The sequence below is a fragment of the Benincasa hispida genome, chromosome 3 (assembly GCF_027475165.1).
Source record: "Benincasa hispida cultivar pf3 chromosome 3, pf3_genome.v1.1, whole genome shotgun sequence".
In the NCBI taxonomy this organism is placed as follows: domain Eukaryota; kingdom Viridiplantae; phylum Streptophyta; class Magnoliopsida; order Cucurbitales; family Cucurbitaceae; genus Benincasa; species Benincasa hispida.
The window spans coordinates 78,883,115-78,903,110 of NC_143480.1; the positions used below are offsets into that span (position 1 = coordinate 78,883,115).

Here is a 19,996-nt window from a genome sequence, read left to right on the forward strand (position 1 = left end):
TTAAACCATCAGTAAAAATAACAACAAAGAAAGAAATTTAAAGGTGGAAGTAGTATCTATAGACTTAATTTTTAAAATAGAAAAACTAAAAAACAAATGATTATCAAACCAGGCTTAAATATTTAAAGATACATAAATTAGAATGATGGTTTAGCCATTTAAAAATAATCGACTAAATTAGATCCACTCTACCTTGTGAGTATGAACAAAATAGACAGGGTATGGATGTATTTTATAATTGCTATTTTAAAACAAAGTACCTTGGTCTTTCTAGTACCAAAAAATTGAAGAAAAAACAAACAAACAAAAAAGCTCACATACAGAGGAAAATTTTCAAGGAAAAAAAAAAGGTGGAACTCCTGCTAATAACACCAAAATGCGGCCAAAAAAAAAAAAAAAAAAAAAACTGATCTGAACTGAGCTGAGAAGAAAATTCCTATTTTAAGCAACTGTATTGGCTAGATCTTTGGCTACCACCATTTTCTGAGGCTGTTCACACACACAAACACACCAACAAAATAATGATAATAATAATAAGTATTCATTATTTTGATTGAAAAAGAATTAGATTTTAAAGAAATTAAAGCTTACCGCAGCTAATTCCTGTTCATGTTTAGGAATAAACGCAGTGTCCACCTTCCCACTCTTGAAATCCTGCAATGCAACTCAACGGCAGTAATCTGTTAGTCTGTAGGAGTGTTCAAAGAAATCGTCGACTTGAGAAATTCAAACAATCCAACCCAACTTATAGATTTGAGTAGATCCATTGTTTCTAGGTTGGTTCGATTCTTGGTCTGTGACCCAAATTACTGATAATATATATAATCATGAATTTTATAAACTTATTATTAACCAAAGATCTACTTGAAGCTCAATTTTCTTCTAACCTAAAATGAAATTTAATCCTAACCAAAATGAAATGGGTTGGGCTGGGTTGTTAAAATTTTTAAGGTGGTCAAATTTTTTAACACTCTTAGTTAGAGGCATATTTGAACGCTGTGCAGTTAGACCTAATAACACTAGGAGATGTAAATTTTTATCGAAACCTAATGAAACCAATCAGCCAACCCAATGTTTATGGATTGGTTCGAGTTATAGGAATCTTCAACCTGAATGTTGGATGAGGTCCTTTTAAATATAAAAAAATATATATTTAAAAATATTCACACTTTAAAAATATTTAAAAATCTTCAACCTGAATGTTGGATGAGGTCCTTTTAAATATAAAAACTTTTGAAACTTTTTGCTATAAAGTGTAAATATTTTTGAGATTTTTCTATTTATAAGAATTTCCTATGTTGGATTGGGTCTGAAATATTATAAAACCCGACCTACGAACACTCCCTTTCTAGTTCTCTCTTTCTAGTTCTCTAGAAGGTCTGATTGAATGCTTCCATTAGGAAGAATTACTTGGATCAGCAGATGCCATTGAACTAGAAACTAACAATATTTTCAATAATTTTACAGATGTAGAATCCCAAATTCTTTTTTACCTCTACATCAAGAATCAACTTGTGGTATTCAATGGTTGTAGGAACCCCTGTACAAGAAAGAATTCCAATAGATTCAGAACCACTAATTAATGTGCGTTCACAAAACTTCTCTTAATATACACCCAAAAAATTATAAATAAAATAAGATTATGGACAAACTTGCTCCATTACCTGTAATAATAGTATCATCAAGAGCCCTTTTCATACGCTCAATTGCCTTTTCTCTAGTTGGAGCCCAAACAATAAGCTATAAAATAATAACCACCGAACACATTAATATATTACTTAACTTTTTTTTATGAGAAATTTCATCGAGGAATGAAATTACAAAAAAGAGGGGAAAGAAGCCCCAAATCCAAAGGAGTTACAAAAGACGTCTCCAATTGGTCAAAAGAGTATCGAAACTATAACTGTAGATAAGCTTATAGATAATTTACACCAAGAGATAGCAATGTTCAGCACATGATCAAAAAAGAGGTCAAAATGTTGGGTTTTGTTGTTGAAGAGACAGTTGTTTCGTTAAAGCCAGACCGACCAAAGAAAAGCTCTAACAATATTCTTCCAAAGGAGGCCTTTTCTCCTCTGGAAGGGATGATCATCAATAACAAGGGAGAGGAATAGGTTGATATCCGAAGCAAAGGCCATATGCCAATTAAAAGCCAGAAGAATAATGCTCCAAAAGGTCCTTGAAAATGCACGGAACATGAATAGATGGCTTTGGGACTCAGCATCCTTTTTACAGAGATAGCACCAGTTGGGGGACATCCGAGAGGAAGGGTTACAACATTGGAGCTTATCATGAGTGACGACAACCCTATGTGAAAGCTCCCAAAGGAAGAATTTAACCTTTTTAGGGTAATGGTCAAACCAAATACCCTTAATTGGGACCGCAGAGGGTAACCCACTGTTGGTATACCGAGAATGAATCCAAGACTTGGTGGAGAAAATACCAGTCGACTCCAATTTCCAAAACCATCTGTCTTCGGTTTGAAGGGGCCAGTAGATGTTGAGAATTTGGGAGAGATTAGTTCATTCCTCAGTTTCCACATCATTGAGATGACGACGAAGGTGGAGGTTCGATCCACTATTTGTCCCATTCCAAAGATCAATGACCATAGCATCTTTATCGAGAGAAAGCATATAGGTTTGGAAAGGATGTGTACAGCAGCCTGTTGTCAACCCAAGCATCACGCCAGAAAGAGATGGAGTTCCCACTGCCCAAAATGGTAGTAACATGCTGATCCACCAGGGGTTGGAGATGGTGCAGAGCTTTCCAAGGACCTTTAGTAGAGGACATTGATCTGATACCGGCTTTATTACCACACAAGGAAGTTCCGAATTTTTCCATGATGACTCTACGCCATAAAGCAAAACTTTCCACCCTAAAGCGCCAAATCCATTTAGCAAGGAGCTCCTCATTTCTCAGGTTGAGGTTAGTGATCCCCAAGCCCCCATAGATTGAGGGGATGTGACTTTCTTCCATACAACAAGATGAGAGTTCATACCCTCTTCCTTTCTTTCCATAAGAAGTCTCGATATATTTTTTCAATAATATTAGCCATCTTGCATGGGAGGTTGAAGAGGGATAGGTAGTAAGTTGGAAGGTTGCTCAACGAGGCTTGTATAAGAGTTAACCTCCCCCCTTGGAGATGTATGATGAAGACCAAGCTTTAATTCTTTGCTCAATTTTCTCAATTAGGCCCAAAAAAAGAGAGTTCTAGGCTTTCTGTTAAGAGGCAGCCCTAAGTAGGCGTTAGGCCACAATCCAACCTTGCAACTGTATAAACCAGCAATGTCCTGAAGCTGTGTGGGGGGTAAGATTGATGCCAAGAATCTCTTATTTGTGGTGGTTGATGGATAGGCCAAAGCAGGACTGGAAAACATCAATGACATCAAACAAATTTTTTATCTGTTCATGGTTGTAGATAGAGAATAAAATGGTGTCGTCTGCAAAGTGTAGATGGGAGATGGAAAGCTCGCTAGTTCTAAGAGAAAACCTTTGATCTTTCTATCCAATTCGACTTGAGATAGCATGCGACCGAGGGTATCAATAACCAATATTAAAAAGGAAAGGAGATAGTGGATCTCCTTGCCTAATGCCCCTAGAAGCATGAATTTTACCCCTCGGACAACCGTTGATAATGATGGAATAACTGGAGGATGAGATACAACCCATAATCCATTTCCTCTAAAGACTACCGAAACCTCTAGCTTCCAATGAAGTGTCAAGGAAGCCCCAATAAACTATGTCGAAAGTCTTTTCAATATCTAATTTAATCACGATGCCCTTTTTCCCTTTTCTGGTCCACTCATCAATAAGCTCATTGGCAATAAGCGAGGCATCCAGTATTTGGCGCCCTTCAACAAAGGCGGGCTGATGCTCAGAAATTAGGTTAGGGAGGACCTTCTTTAACCTACCTAAGAGAACTCTAGCCAAAATCTTATAAATGTCGATAGTCAGGCTGATCGACCTAAAATCACCGGTGCGCTTGGGGTTGAGGTAGATGTAAGTTTTGTTAAGGTTGCCATTGACAATACCTTTCTTAAAAAATCCTGAAACACCCTCAATATGTCGGGCTTAAGGATGTGCCAAGATTTTTTATAGAATTCCGTAGTGTATCCATCGGGGCCCAGGGATTTATTAGTAGCAAGAGCACAGACGACCCCCCAAATTTCCTATTCATTGAACGAGGATTCAAGGTGTGAAGACTGTTGCAATGTGCGGGAAGGATAGCTGCAGGTAGGAAAGGCATTGAGGTTGTTCTTCTTGGTGTACAACCCAGTGAAAAAGCTCAAGAATTCCTCAACGATTTTTTATTCTGAGAGAAGACTCACACCGATTGTGGAGATAATTTCGAGAATAGTGTTTTGCCTTCTTCTTGTGGCTACAATACGGTTGAAAAAATGGGTGTTTTGGTCGCCTTCACTAAGCTAAGTGGCTTTGCACCTTTGTCTCCAAAGAGTTTCCTCCTTGGCCACCAGCGAGAGAAGCTATGCCTTGAGGCTCTTCTTTTGAGCTCGAAGGATGAGGGAACAATCGAATGACTCCTCCATACCATCAAGAAGAGTGATTTCCGCAATAATCTGATTCTTTTGCATGTGGACACAACCAAAGATTTCTTTGTTCCAGGCTTTCAGAACTTCTTTAAGGCCCTTCAACTTAATAATAAAACCGTGCCCCAGACACCCAAGCAAAGGGGTGTTCCTCCACCAATAACCAACAAGGTCTTCAAAATCCTTGTGCAACAGCCACATATTTTCAAAGCGGAAAGGGGTGGGACCCCATTTGTCAACTCCAATGGATAGCAAAATAAGGAAGTGGTCGGACGTTGGTCTCTCCAATCTCTTGGATGTGGTGTATGCAAATTTCTATTGGACACTATCAGTGATCAAAACACGATCAATGAGTGTGAAAACCGGGTAATGTCTATAATCAGACCAAGTGTAGGATCCATTATGCAGAGGAATGTCTAGGAGATCTATCCCATCAATGAAGGAATTGAAGGTTTTCATACTTGTCGATTGGGGTTTACCACTTGATCTTTCATGGGACCATCTGGATACATTGAAATCACCACCCAAGATCCAATTTTGCGTGCAAAGGCCTTGAAGATCATATAGTTCTTGCCAAAAGAAAGGTCTATTTTTTGCCCAAGAAGGGCCATATATACCAGAAAGCCAAAAAGAAAAGCCATCAGCCAAGAAAAACTGAATTGTGAATGAGTAAAGTCCTTTAAATACCTCTCCAATCGTGATAGATGGATCATTCCACATGAGGATGATATCACCAGAAGCTCCCGAGGCCTCCAACACAGACCAACTGATATGTCTAGAGCTCCAAAGAGACTTAATGATAAAACGATCCATGTCTTCAAGCTTGGTTTCCTGAAGAATGACCATTGTCGGATTGTGTTTTAAGATGAGATTTTTCACAACCGCACGCTTCTCCCAGGCCTTAATGCCTTGAACGTTCCAGGATAGAATGATCATGTAAAGGTGGTCGACCCACCAAGGTAAACTTTAGAAAGGTCCTTGTCATAATTGATTGAGTAGAGCCTTTTTAATTTGTTTATGCCTCTGCTTTGTTTCTGAGATCGCTTGACCTTTTTTGAGGTGGACGGAATTGCTGTAATGCACAGGTTATGTTCCAGGAGCCAGGGAACCACAATCCGAAGGTGAAAAGTAGGGTTAGAAGGGCTTGAAGCAGGGTTGTCCTCCGACTCAAGGTCGCTTTCAGCCATCAATGGGGCGCCTACCAACGTGTTTTGTAAGGAGAAGTCGGGGGAGGGGAGGAGGGATAAGAGAGCGGGGAGGGAGAAGCTGAAAAGAGGGGGAGAGGACTAAGGTCTAAATTGTCGTGGTCTGAAAAAAAAAAAGGAGTTTTGTGCCAAGGACAAGGTAAGACCGCTTGTTATGAACGGTGATGGATAGTTTGTGGTTGGGGGGGGGGGGGGGGGGGGGGGGGGGGGGGGGGGGGGAAGGTCGCGGGGGTAATGGCGGGAGGAAATGGTTGGGCCTGGTTTGAAGAGGGGTCGATTTCAATGGCTAAAGGAAGGTCTATAGGCTTATCAAAGCTAAGGGGAAGACCAGTAGGTAAGGGTTGGAGGATGGGCTCGGGTGAGATAATGGGTTGAGGAATGGGCTTTTTTGAAAGGGTGAATGGAATGGGCGCAGGTGAGCAAATGGGGGGTGGGTCGATCTGTTTGGCTAAAGAGGAAGGACAGATAGGTAATAGGTTGTGGGCTGTGGGGTGGGTCAAAACAGGTAGGTGTGGGATCGGAAGAGGGTATCTGCAAAGTGTGTGCAGTCATTGACATCGGATACGGTCCAAGAGGACCTTTGTATAAGTCCACACGCGCCTCGTTTGCTGCGTCACCTGGAGGAGGTCGACTGTCCAGGGGCTGAGAGCCATGGATTCCGACAACGAAGCCCAGAAATTGATTGCTGTTAAAGAATGGATCTATTTGCACCATTATCGGAGATGTGGATGAAGATGGAATGCCAACAATAGCGGGAATGAAACTTGTGGTATTTTCCTTGACTTTAATCGATGCTTCTAAAAGATCCAGGCGAGATAAAATTTTCTTTGCAACTTCCACGAAGCCGCCACAGGTGTCCCTAATGAACTTGAAGGTATGATCATCCCAACGATCCAAAGGGAGGTTTCTGATTCTAATCCATCCACTGTAGCAAAGGACAATTGGGTTCGCCTTGGCCGAGCTATTACTCCATGGGGTGAACTTGAGGGAAAACGAACCAACCTTGTACCAGTCTTTGATCAACCCTAGGACTTTAGTTTGTTCTTCATCCTCGCATCTAAGGAGAGCCCAATCAGCTTCAATCAGATTGATTGCACATCGGTCACAAACATGTATCTGTAGGGCCCGCATAATATTGTTGTACCAATCATCGTGAAACAATGCCTAGTGACAATGACGGTCGTGCTGAAGTGAATCGTGGCATGAGTTAACCCTAAGAAATGTTTGTCTGTAGTAGCAGCTCCTTTGGTTTGTATTAAAGAAGATTTTGTCTTTAATAAGGATAGGGGAAAGGTTTCCTTTAAGGATTTGGTTGGTGCATTTAAAGGAGGTGGTTATGGTTGGGGGAGATATGTCTTTTTGTCTTGGAAGGATAAGGTCAATGTATAAAAGGCTTTCCAACCCTTTCTTCCTTCACCAATAGGGACCAGGATCTTGTTTAACCCTCCGTTGTCATCGAGCTTGGCGACTTCTGCCAGTATACTCCGCTAGTTAATCGTTTTCTCAATCTACACGATCTGTTCATCAAATCGAAACTCCTTGAAGAACTTTTGGTTTAGCGGCACAATCAGAGAAAGTCTTACTGATCCAGGTGAGTGTCTGCCAATGCAAGGTGAGAAAGTATGCTCGGTCTTTGGTGGTTTCAATCAATCGGATGCAAGAGGCTCTGTAACGGTCATCAACTTCAATGGAGAAGACTTTCTAGTCTATGGATACGGAGACTGGTTTGGGCGAGGGCATAATGGTTGGACAGAGGAGGTATAGATCGAAGTTGGGGAGAAGAGGTCAACATCGCCGGAGAAAGGCCGACGGTGGGGAGGGTGGTATAAGGTGGGTCTTGAGAATAGAGAGTCATATTTTTTTGCATCATTATTTAGCAAACTTTTCAAAAATTTTCAAATTATGCCACAAACATGGTTTGCAAATCAAGCCTGCTTAATGTCCGAGTGAATAGGATTATATTTCAAACTGGAACCCAAACCAATATAAAAGATTCTTGTGATTTTAAGACAACGAATAGTTTTTGGTCTTTGGCTTTTGAAAATTTAAGTTTGTAATTCTCACAATTTCTTAATAATAGTTTTCATCTTTTTTTAAAGAAAGATTTGAATTCTTAGTCAAATTTTAGAAACAAAAACAAGTTTTCAAAAATTACTTTTTTATATTTTCAAAACTTAGCTTGAATTTTTAAAAAATTTGTCAAAAGTAGTTAACAAATTAAAGAATCTCACAAGTGAAAGTAATATTTAGAAGCTTAATTTTCAAAAGCTAACAAGTAAAAACAAAATCTTTATGAGCCTAAAAGATTTATCCACTCAAAGTAATGTTAGACAGATGTAGAAGGCGAGGCCCATCTATGACAAACAATATATAATGCATGTTTGGGAGTGATTTTAAAATTGTTAAAATCACTTTTGTCGTGTTCCAAATCACTTTGAAACACGCTTTTGATTATTCAAAATTAATTTAATATTTAATTTTATACTTTTAAATGTAATTTTCCTATCATCAAGATTGGATTTGAATGATTAAAAGCAGGTTCAAGGTGATTTTGAAAATGACACAAATGATTTTAACCATTTTAGGATCACTCCCAAACATGCCAGCAAAAATACCCTCTTCTTGTATAAACACTGATCAGGCCAAATATACAGAGCCCTACATATCATCCAAATCGTAAGGCTACAACATAACAACACTCGTGTCAAATCGAGGGCAAAAATCAGGACAATAAAATTATAAATTAACAGGAGTAATGTGACAAACCTTTCCAAGAAGAGAATCATAGCTTGGAGGCACTACATAATCAGTATAAACATGGCTATCCATCCTAACAAATGGCCCTCCTGACGGTAAGTATGCTGTAATTCTTCCTGTCAATTGAGAGGAAAGTCACGCCCAGAATTAATTATTGTTAAAATGGAAACATGTTACTTCATTGAATCTTCATTTTCAAAAGTAAATTAGGAAGTCAAATTATCAATTAATTCACAATCTAAAATATATTTATGAAGACGTGATCTAGAACTAGAAGTGCTTGCATAGCTTGGAGTAGATCATTGCACCAACATCATACCTGGTCCAGGTCGGAATCCCTTAAAGGCATCTTCTGCATTGATGCGGCATTCAATTGAGTGTCCACTAAGTACAATATCTTCCTGTAAACAACCATAGAGCAAAGGTTGACAGACCATTCTCAAACAAACTTTCACTTACAACATTCCTTTTCACCTGTTTGTACCGAAGTTTTTCACCCATAGCTACGCGGATTTGTTCCTCAATCAAGTCAACAGAGGATATCATTTCCGTCACAGGATGCTCGACCTGTTGTGACCAATAACATAAAAAGAAAGCATGACATCTCATTACACAAATAGATATACCGGTCTATAGAATAAGATCTGAATTTGACCTGGATCCGAGTGTTCATTTCCATGAAGTAGAAGGAGCCTCTTTCATCCAACAAGAACTCAATCGTCCCAACCCCAATGTAACCTATAGAGGCAGCAGCTGCAACTGCTGCATCGCCCATAGCTTTCCTTAACTCGGGGGTTAAGGCAGGAGATGGTGCCTCCTCTAGAAGCTTTTGGTTTCGTCTCTACATTAGTGAAATAGTTTATACATAAGCTGTCTACAGAGGGAAAAAAATGTATGATCAAGTAATATGCTTTTGATCTCAATCTTGATCATATCTGTAAACTCAAGATCATCATGCATGTCAGAGTTGCATATATTATATATATGCACACTTTCAGCTAGGGATTTCCATTTTTATCCAGGTCTTGACGTTATTCAAACCTATTTCTTTCTTCAAACAAAGTAATCCAAAATTTGCATCAAGTCCTTAAATCATGGACGAAGTGGAGTCCTAACTAGATTGCCATTCCCAAAGCAATCATGCGTCCATTTTGTATAAGAACTAGCTTAACCTAGACCAGAAAATGAGAGAAAAATGAAGAAAGTGTGCTAGTTGACTCCTTTAAATTACAAAATCCAGAAACAATTAATTACTAGGTGATTTTTGGCTTCTTAGAAAACTTAAAATTCAAATAATTTAGACCAAGATCCTTAAGAAACTGATCGTGCAGTTAAACATAAGGTAAATGTGTTAGGCATTATTCATTTAGAAGCACCTAAAGAAATCAAAGACCCTTCAACAAATCCTCTAGAAAGGAAGAAATAGATTTGGCCTTGTGGTGTTCCATTCGTAAACCATTTTCGCAAATATAATTATTTCTTCTTAGTCAACAATGATCAAATTTTTTCTGATCCACTAGGCATTTCAGTTCATTTCTCATCACCTGTTTCATATTTTGGGTGCTTCCTCCAATTACGTTCTTCTTTATTATCAATGAATGAATCAATAAACTATTTGGATTTACATAAGCCCACACAAATTCTGAAATAAGCTCAACAATCTTAAAGAAAAGGCAAATGTGAAATAGATATGGCCAAGAAAACCTGAATGCTGCAATCACGCTCTCCAAAATGAACAACATTTCCATACTTATCTGCAAGAACCTACATAAGCAGAAAGTGCACAGGTGATAAATCAAGTTAGCTATATACAGTTTAATGTTCAGAAAAGAAAAGAGAATAAAAAATGTGAACAAAGCTCCAGAATAAACTGATTGAGAAGGATATGTATCCATCCAATCTCAAAGGCATTGCCAACTGTCATAAAATACAAAATAACCCACTTGTGATGATGATAATAATAATTTTCTTTTTATAACCGTAAGTGTCCATGCCAACTTATGCACAACTTGACTAATCTCACGGGAACCAAACAACCTATCTGACTCTACAACATTTGGTATATTATTATTATTATTATTAAATGAACCCCAAATTCTTGATCCTTTTTCCTCTCCCAGATGTTTAACAAGATAAATTTCGTCAAATAAATAAATAAATAAAAGAAGAAGAAGATAAGTAAGGAATGTCTAAATGATACAAGGTAAGTTCATGTGAATCAAGATTATAGGCAACGGAAAGATTAACATCACTTATTTTAAAACAAAAACCCTCTTCATCTAGGAAAAGAAATGAAAAAATAAAAACCCTCTTCATCTAGCAAAAGAAACGAAAAGGAAAAAACAAAAAACTAGCTATATAAGAATGAGCACTGCGGTGAATCTCCAGCAAGAAAGAAACACACTACCCTTTATCAGCCACAAGGCTCATTTTCCAATCCAAACACTGGTGCATAAAGCTACCACCGGTTTATAATACACTATTCTCAAGGAACAACCACCTAACCTTACTACATTTGGTTGTCAAGAAAATTGGTGGGATTTTAAATCTGATGTAGGTTGTCACTATGGCTTGAACTTATTCCCTCTAAGCCCTTACCATTCATTATTTCTGTCAATTGAAACTTTTATTATTGTATTTTTTTTATTTTTTTAACAAAATGCTTCATTGAGAATTTTTATTTTTCTCAAATGTATCGGGGAAAAACAAGAATAGGAAGACAAGCTCAAGAAGAAAATAACCAAAATTACAAAACCTACAAAGTTGCAGGAAAGCCAAAGGGATCCGGCCATTTGAAATATCAGCATCCATTCCAGTTAATAATATTCCATTACGTTCAAATATTCAACTAGCAAGTTCCCATTTTACTTATTTTCCTTTAATAATGTTGGTTTATTTTGTTTGATCATTCTTCACTGCTTAATATTTCGGTGAGGTGTGAATACGAAATACTTTCTTCTCTGCTAAAAAACAATGTCCTGAGATTTTGGAATAATTACCTGAAACTCAATATGCCTTGGATTTTGGACATACTTTTCAAGATAAACACCATCATTCCCAAATGCAGCTGCAGCCTCGCTCTTGGCTTGCTGTAACAAAGTAATAATATCAAACATAATTAGAAGCTTCACCTACTACTACTACACTGTGTAATTTAGCTATACAATATTTGGAAGAGAGACATAATGAAATATCCAATTCATAATGCAAAAAAAATATGAGCAAGGCTTAGGAATATATTACTCTTTAGCATATAATATAGCCATCCAATAGTGATAAGGGAACAAAATATAGGAGGAATTTTATATAAAAGGTTCTACACAAAACCACTATCAGAGAAATTGTCTGGGTCATTTGTGGTCAGCTGCTGTTACATCCTTTTAGCAGGATGATCTCTAATAATTTGGTGTATCTAGTGAAACACTTGCTCGTGTGTAAGAGAGTATGTCTGTGTGGGTTTTTCTTTTCTTTTTTTTTCTTTTTTTTTCATTTTTTTTGAAGAATATGAACCTTTTTCTTTGGAAGAATATAAAAATACAACATACAAAAATAAGGTATCCTTGCAGTTAAACAAATTGCATTAAAAAGTACCTGCAACAACTTCACGAATTCATCAGGCTCTTTAGCAAGTCTCATGCCACGTCCTCCACCACCTGCTGTTGCCTTCAAAGCAATCAATGTTGTGAAAAAAGGATCACAGATGAGAAATTCAAATCAAATGCACCATGGTAAGAGAGATAGCTATATGCAGATATTATTTAGGCAAGATTAAGCCTGACCGTTTTGGAGAACTATTATACTTCATATATAGAAAGCAATATAAATTAGAGCATAGAATGCAGGGGACATATTGTAGGAAGAAGAATTTAGAGATTGCGCTCTCTGCTCTCTGCTCTCTCCTGTCTCTCCTAATCCTTTTTTTTTTTTTTAATAAGAAACAGAGAAATGCATCAAACCAATAAAGAAAGGAACAGGAACACCCCCCGCCACAACACACACACGAAAACGAAATCAAACAAGAAGAGCCCTCCAATTGTTTAAAATCATAAGGAGGCTATAATTACAAAAGAATTTAGTGTAATTTGTACACCACCAAGAGGCCGTGTTCTAAACCTGGGCCTAAAATGAATCAAAAGAGGTAAACTTATCATCAAACAACCTACTATTCCACTCGTCCCACAAATGCCACAAAAGCGCGCGGGTCACACATTGTCAAAGAATTCTACCTTTAGCACACAAGTTCCCACCATTCAAGCCATCCATAAACCAATCATCAATCTTCTTAGGGAGGCAACTAACCACCCCGAACGTGGCAAGAAGACAATTCCAACCTCTAGACGCAAAATGGCAGTGCAAAAACAGATGGTCCACGGACTCCATCTCTTTAAGACAAAGAAGGCAGATGGAAGGGAAGAGGGACCAATTAGGGAACTTCCTCTAAAGCTTATCATGAGTATTTAGACTTCTATAGGCAAGGGACCAAAGGAAGATCTTCACTTTTTTAGGAATTTTTAATTTCCAAATAAGGTTGACCAAAAGCAATTTAGTTTTCGAAACTCCCATGGCCATTTTGAGGAAGGTGGACTTGGTAGAGAAGCTGCCTGAGGCTTCCAGTTTCCAACGCAAACTATCCCTGGTATCTCTCACCACCCAATCGATTAGCAACTGGGCAAGAGCAATAGAGCTACCCATCTCTCTGTCAAAAAGTCCTCTTCTTAACCCTAAATCCCATGCCTAGTTCAAATTATTCCAACAATCCGCAATAACAGCATTCTTTTTAGTGGAAATAGCATAATTTCCCCCCTAATCCTAATTTCCAACCTTTGATGATGCCTTTGCTATCTGCCATTGTAGTTGTCCCCACCGCCTGTCCTATTCATCGTCGTCCCCATTAGCCATAATCACTACCATCATCGTCGATTTTTGTCACCATCTCTCGTCTTTTGTGGGTTTTTTTTTTTTTTGTCTCTTTCGAGTCGGTCCATTTCTGAGTTTTGTTTGTCCTTCCTGATCTCTTTGCTTGTTGTCAGCTCTTCTTTTACATCATCCTTCTCTGTCACCGCCCTGCACTATTGTTGGATTTTTTTCGTCCTTCAGTTTTGCTCGTTATTTTTCAGTTTTGGTTGGGCTTCCCTGCTCGTTTCAGATTTAATTTTGCCTTCATGGATATGAAAAGTTGTTGCATTCGAAATATTTTCTTCAATATTTTGAATGAAAACTAATATGATTTTTATGGAAGAATGGGAAGTAATTAATACGTATCCTTTCAGTTGTTCTCCTCCGTTGATTCGAATATGCGATAGTTGAACTACTACAAATTCTAGTTCATTCATTATTTCAGAAGAAATTTGGGGTCATTCGTTTATCCAAATGAAGTTTTTAAAAAATATATGTGGCTTCATTTCAACGAAAATTGTTGTCAAAGATGGTAATAGTAGAAAATTTTCTCTCCAATTGGGTGATATAGCTTACATGGACACTCCAAGTTCAAGTAATTTACTTCATGGTGATTTATCATTCAAAGACTTCAAATTTGGTGGATTTAAGGAGAATGAAAAAGGTAACGGAAGATGGAGAATTTATTTTATGAATGAAGGTAAGTTGAATGAAGTAGTTGCTGGTTCAAAGGTATCCTTAGTGCATGATCTACTTAATTTGAAAGATTTGAATGCCTTAAAAACCATTAATTCCGCTAATGATAATGAATTTAATGTTGTTGATCCTAATGTGGTTGTTCCTCTCTCTTCTATTGATTTTATTTTTCCACAATAAGAGCCACTAGAAGAAGATACGCATTCAAAGGGGATTTTCTTCATAATTTTTCATCTCCTAAACCTATAGTGAGTACTAATGAGGTGAAGCCAAGATTTCTAAAAGCTTTCCCTCTTCATTTTTCTCGTAAGAAAGAAGCTCTTGTCATCTCAAATGCTCGGAGGTTAATTTTGATACTTTAGACTTTATAGCATTCTTGTCAAATGTTCTCTCTCTGGGCCAAATGTTCTGTTAATTAAATGTGTCTGAAACCCCCTATCCTCTATTGATTATGATGAGGAATCAATTGTAACAGTAGCAGTGAGGAAGATGACCTTCTCATAGAGGAATCAGAGCAACAAGAGTTATTATAAGTGCATTTATTGCATAAGCTTATAATGATCTATTTACATGTCAAAACAGCGGGACCATTTGTAACAGATTTTATTGCAGTAGCAACATCAATGTCTTCTCCTTTAATTCCAACCATATTCTCTTCTCTAGTTGAGGTTTGTAGTCTTAGATGGGGCCAATTCCTAGTGGATCCCTGGGAGTTACAGTTTAATGGTGGTTGCCTTTATTTGATTACAATTGATAGCATTTTCATAGACTTTTTGTGGCTGTTTTTATTTGGCTGTCACGGAATCTTAAAGTCCCAATCTTTTTTAAATGCATGAACTACGTAAAATAAGGTTGGGTCCTGTTTTTTGGTTCTTTATTTTGCTATATGGTGGTTTCCTAGCTCATTTTTGGTTCTCCTGGTGCCATTTTTTATTGTTTTTTTGGTCTGCTGCAGTAAAATCTTTATGGTCAGTTTTTTAATTGGCATTTTGCTCCATTGACTTGATTGTTTTGATTCAGCTCGTTTCAAAAGGAAAAAAAAAACACATAAACAAACAAACAAACACTAAATACTATTTCAAAAGATCATAATAACTCTTAGAGGGCCTTTGGGGCAAAGATTATCATAAGATTATAATAACCCCCTCTTGTTACAGTAAATACTATTTCAAAACCCCCAATTAGCTACATTAAACACTATTTCAAAACCCCCATTTGCTATAGTATTTGCTATTTGCTACAGTTTTTACTGTTCTACATTCATCATTTTTTTATTTTTTGCTACAGTGTTTACTATTTCCTTCTCAAACTAAAATAGTTTACACCTCAAACACATACTATTATAAACTAAACTAAAATAATCTACACCCCAAACACAAACTATTAAAACCCAAATATAATAACCTAGGAGTATAATAACCAACTCCTTGCTCCAAACGCCCCCTAAGGGTGTGTTTGGCCCAAAGAGTTGTGAAGTAGGAGTTGTGAATTCCACTCCTTGTTTGGCCCAAGGAATTGATGGGTCCCACTACTAAAAAACATCAATTTTATATCTTATTAACTCCTTACATCGTGGGCCTCAAGAATTCACAACTCCCTAGACTTCATAACTCCTTACTCCTCACTATTCCACTCCTTACTCCAAACACACTCTAATAGAACCAAAAACATGCTGCGATGAAGAACTAACTTTTGTGATAGTTCTCCCTACGAGCTCAATGCTTCACAAATCTGTTTGGTAAATGGTCCACAGCTAATGCACCCAATCAAGGACTTGAAACAAAATCAGACCTAAGGTACCCATATCAGAACAACCACCATGGTGACACAAAAAACCTTTGAACATCTCCAGTTTTAATATAATTCTCAGATAGAATGGAAACCTTATAAGAAAAGCTGTCTATATAGCTAGCACATAAAGATTTAACATTCACTCCTATCGTTCTTTAAATAAAATCTGTACAATTTAATCAATATACCTTGATCATAACGGGATAGCCAATTTCCTGTGCAAGCTTGATTGCTTCTTCGGTGCTCTGGAATATGAGATATCCACGACAAATTAAATGTATGAAATAAAAAGTTAATAAATGAATTAAAATATTTACTGTACTGAGTCGTAGTAAAGCAAGCAAATAGCATGATGCCTACTGACCAACGGTATACCTGTAAAAGGCCATCACTTCCTGGAACAGTCGGTACACCTGCTTTTTTCATAGTGTCTCTGGCAGTTGATTTGTCACCCATAACTCGGATGCTGTCAGGCTGCACAAGGCATCGAGAATTTCATAATTTCCCCCACAAAATGTATAGAAAATAATGGCAGCTTCAAACTGAACTTTCACATGAATTATGTTAGACGGAAAACCTTAAAGTGCTTACATTAGGTCCAATAAAATTGATTCCATGCTCTCTGCACATTTCAACAAATACTGCATTCTCAGCGAGGAAGCCATATCCAGGATGCAGCATCGTGCATCCCCGACTGATGGCAGCAGAGAGGACATTTGGGATCACTAAGTACCTGTTGAAGCATATTCGTTATTATCCTACACAGTATAGATCCAAAAGAAGAACTAGTCATGTGAAAACAAATAACAAATTTCTGGGCAGGAGTAATATCTATGGAGACATGAAATGTCTAAAAAATTGGAGAGATTAACATGTGACATCCTTTTCATCTATGAAGCCATGAAATATCTAAAAAATAGGAGACATGAATATGAGACGTCCTTTTGAAACTACAAATCAAGGATATCATACAAAAACTTTCCAAATGCATTAATGGGAGCAGATGGAGTTTGTAAAGACTTTAAACAAACAAAAATTCAATCCAGAAGCTAGAAAACTTGCAAAATCAAGAATGCCTGGGTCATGTCAACTTCATCGCATTTATAATTCCTTAAGATCAATGATCTAGCATATAATGCAACTGAAAGCAGAAAAAGTGGGCATTTAGTTCAAAGTTGATGCGTCTATCTTCACTTTTGTCTTATTTTGAAATTTCTCATTCCATCCATGGTTAATTTACACTTAATAGCTCCTGGTCATGGATTTTCAGTTCTCTTAATTAGATTATATCAATCTGATCAGCTTAGGCCCTCTTGTTTTACCATATCCTGTGCAATTTCTCAATGTCACTCCTCTGACACAGCTTTCCTGTTAGCACCATCAACTGAGATTCTTGCTTCAATTTCATCTCATCTATGTTCAATTTTATTGATGTCATCCCTTTCTTCATTTTCTTCAATATTTCTAACTTTTCCAACAATAGGATCCTCTACTCAAGATCCAGGTTTGGAATTTTTTTTAATAAAAAGAAAGAAATAAAGAAAGAAGGAAATAGAAATTCTAGCTAGAAGAACAAGAAAAAATACAATCAAATTACCAAGCAGTTCATGAGACTCGGAGTCCCTCTTGAGCAAAAGCCCAAGACCAACGAATTGCTTAACAATACTCATCCCTCTCCAGGTAGAACAAAAGGTACTTCAAATTCTTGTATTCAAACCAAGCTTCCATTCTGGAATTAAATCCTTCATCCCTTCACAGAGCCCCATATTGAGTGTTGAAAGCATGCAACCCATAGAAACAAACACCATAATTTTTGGGGTGAATATTTCAAATCCCACACTGAATGATTAGGAAAAGTTGAGCGAGAATTTGAATGTTTTGTCCTTGATACTCTGTTACGTGTAACTACAGTGAATAAACTCTAGAGAAAAGGTTTCGTTACTTGGTAATCAGCCCAAACTGCTAGTATATTGTGTTTAAAATCAGGGAGGACCTTCTCAGATCTTCTCCATCGTTCCTTTGGCAGAAATATTGGGTTTCCAGGTTTCCAGGTTTGGGAAGCTCTTAGATATTTGACTCGGCTGCAAAGAGTAATCTTTCAATTATTTAGTGGATAGGCTTGAAAGAAGATCCATAGTGTCCAAGGAGGAAAAGCAGGAACTAGTCAGACACTATGTGACTTCCCACTATGCTCTTTCTAATGAATTTAGCTTTTCAAATATCAAATAGAAAAGCTCTGTGCGCTCTGTAAGGGAAGAAAAACAAGAAAATAATGATCATAAGACAATTGGAGAATGTTGTATTTAGTATCTTTGCCAAATGCCCAAGAACAGCCAAAGCTCATTACGAAGTACTCCCAACGATTCTTTTCTTTTTTTTTCTTTCTTTTGCCTTTCTTTTTCCTCTTTTTTTTTTTTCCAGAAAACTTCCCTCCCAACAATTCCTGTCATAAGACAAAGGAAGAACAAATGAGATTGGTCCTCCCCTGCCTTCATACATAAGGCACAATGGCTAATCAACTTCTTCCTCCAATTTTAAGGGGACAAGTTCAAGTGGCTAGAGAGCAGAAATTCAAATAGTCAATGGAACTTTCAATGAGTTACTAGAAATGGATTCCAGATAACAAAGGTCAAGGGTCAAATGAAAGAGATGACAATTCGAAATGAAGAATATTAAATTATAGCCTTTTAATATAGATGATTCCAAAATGGAAATCAACTAAGATTACAAAAATAACTATACATCTTTATTTTGAAAAAATAAAATAAAATAACAGAACAAGGAAACTGAAACGGAGACTGGCGAGCCCAACAGAGTTATTTATACACCAACAACCCAACAAAATCTCTTGATGAGACAAAGACCATAGTTTTAACGGAGATTAATTAATCAGTTACGTCTAAGAAAATTGAATTAAACCTCCAGTAGTCGTAATCCTCAATCAAGTTGAATATTTATGAACCTACGCATTTGTTGCCATTCCATAATGTGAATTCACTCTCGCAGTATGAGAAGAAAAGATAAAACATAACTAAGATCTATAGGTATGGTTCTGATAGTGAGTATTAGAGGGTATAATGGAAGAATTGGTGCCTGCAGAAGAGTGATGATGAACAGAAAATATGACTGAGATAGCTTTAGAGAACAGATAAAAGTAAGATCAATTCGGGTGCCTTACGATTGGCTGCTTGGTGCTTCACCAATGCACACAGATTCATCAGCCAATTTCACGTGGAGTGCATCCTTATCAATGGTTGAGTACACAGCCACACAAGGAATTCCCAATTCATGAGCAGTTCTTATAATACGAACCGCAATTTCTCCTCTATTAGCCACCAAAATTTTATCCGCACGGCACATAACTTGAAGGCCTCTCCCATTCTTCAACGATTTACGAGTATATTGCACTCCATTAGCTCTCTGTCTAGGAAAACTAACTTTCTTTGCACCCATGAAGGTACATTGAGAGCTTCTCAATCCATTGGTAGTCCCAGCAAACAAACCCTTCAAGTAAAAACAACGAAAAACAACTCTAGTGAGATAAATTCATGTAAAAATGATTAAAAAAAATGTGGAGAATGAAGCGAAAGGAAGTGCAGATCAGAGTGGAAAACAGGATTGGGAGATGAGGGAGAAAGAAACTGACAGTAAGAGAGGGAGCGCGAGCAGATTTGCAGAGAGGCATTGCAGCATCCATGGATGAGATGGAAAGGGAAAGCGAGTAAAATGTAAAAGAAAACAGAAGTGGAAGCGAAGAAATAGGAGAGAGGAGGAGTTGAGATTTGAAGGAAAGAGGAAAATGTTGGCGATGAAAACGAGAGGGGCTTTGATAGGAAGCTCCGCCCACACCTAATCACTTAACTAAATTCTTGTGAACCGGTTTAAACCTCAAAAGAGATAATTCATTAGGACCTATTTTCAAAACCCAAAATGCCTTTTCCCCCATTTTTTTTAAATTTAAGAATTTTGTCCAAATTATAAAATTACCCTTAGTTTTCTTTCCTCTTTCTCTTCTTCTTCTTGATTTTTCTTCCTTCATTTACGCCCAACATTGATGTGTAGAAGGTGTGGCCATTAGTCATCGAAATCACTTCATTTGCACCA

At 37.4% G+C, this 19,996-nt stretch overlaps 1 protein-coding gene across 1 annotated transcript; it reads right to left on the reverse strand.

Moving 5' to 3' along the window:
* Window positions 1-202: 202 nt before the first annotated feature.
* CAC2 (acetyl Co-enzyme a carboxylase biotin carboxylase subunit) lies at window positions 203-19,763 on the reverse strand. The gene is made up of 16 exons (XM_039026781.2): window positions 19,539-19,763; window positions 19,071-19,396; window positions 16,484-16,625; window positions 16,268-16,366; window positions 16,081-16,137; window positions 12,101-12,172; window positions 11,509-11,598; window positions 10,214-10,273; window positions 9,165-9,350; window positions 8,984-9,076; window positions 8,829-8,910; window positions 8,519-8,625; window positions 1,665-1,740; window positions 1,494-1,540; window positions 592-654; window positions 203-489 (listed from the first exon to the last, which is right to left on the reverse strand). Exons 1-16 carry the CDS (start codon window positions 19,587-19,589, stop codon window positions 442-444), a joined length of 1,599 nt encoding a protein of 532 aa, XP_038882709.1. The 5' UTR covers window positions 19,590-19,763; the 3' UTR covers window positions 203-441.
* Between the last annotated feature and the right edge of the window lie 233 nt (window positions 19,764-19,996).

What these genes read in the sequence shown, in the direction of transcription:
- CAC2 (XM_039026781.2), bottom strand. Translation starts at nt 19,589, where the DNA reads ATGGATGCTGCAATGCCTCTCTGCAAATCTGCTCGCGCTCCCTCTCTT. An exon ending in TCAATTTTATTGGACCTAAT is followed by an intron (nt 16,367 to 16,483) that starts GTAAGCACTTTA and finishes TGCCTTGTGCAG; the next exon opens with CCTGACAGCATCCGAGTTAT. An exon ending in AATTCGTGAAGTTGTTGCAG is followed by an intron (nt 11,599 to 12,100) that starts GTACTTTTTAAT and finishes ACTTTGTTACAG; the next exon opens with CAAGCCAAGAGCGAGGCTGC.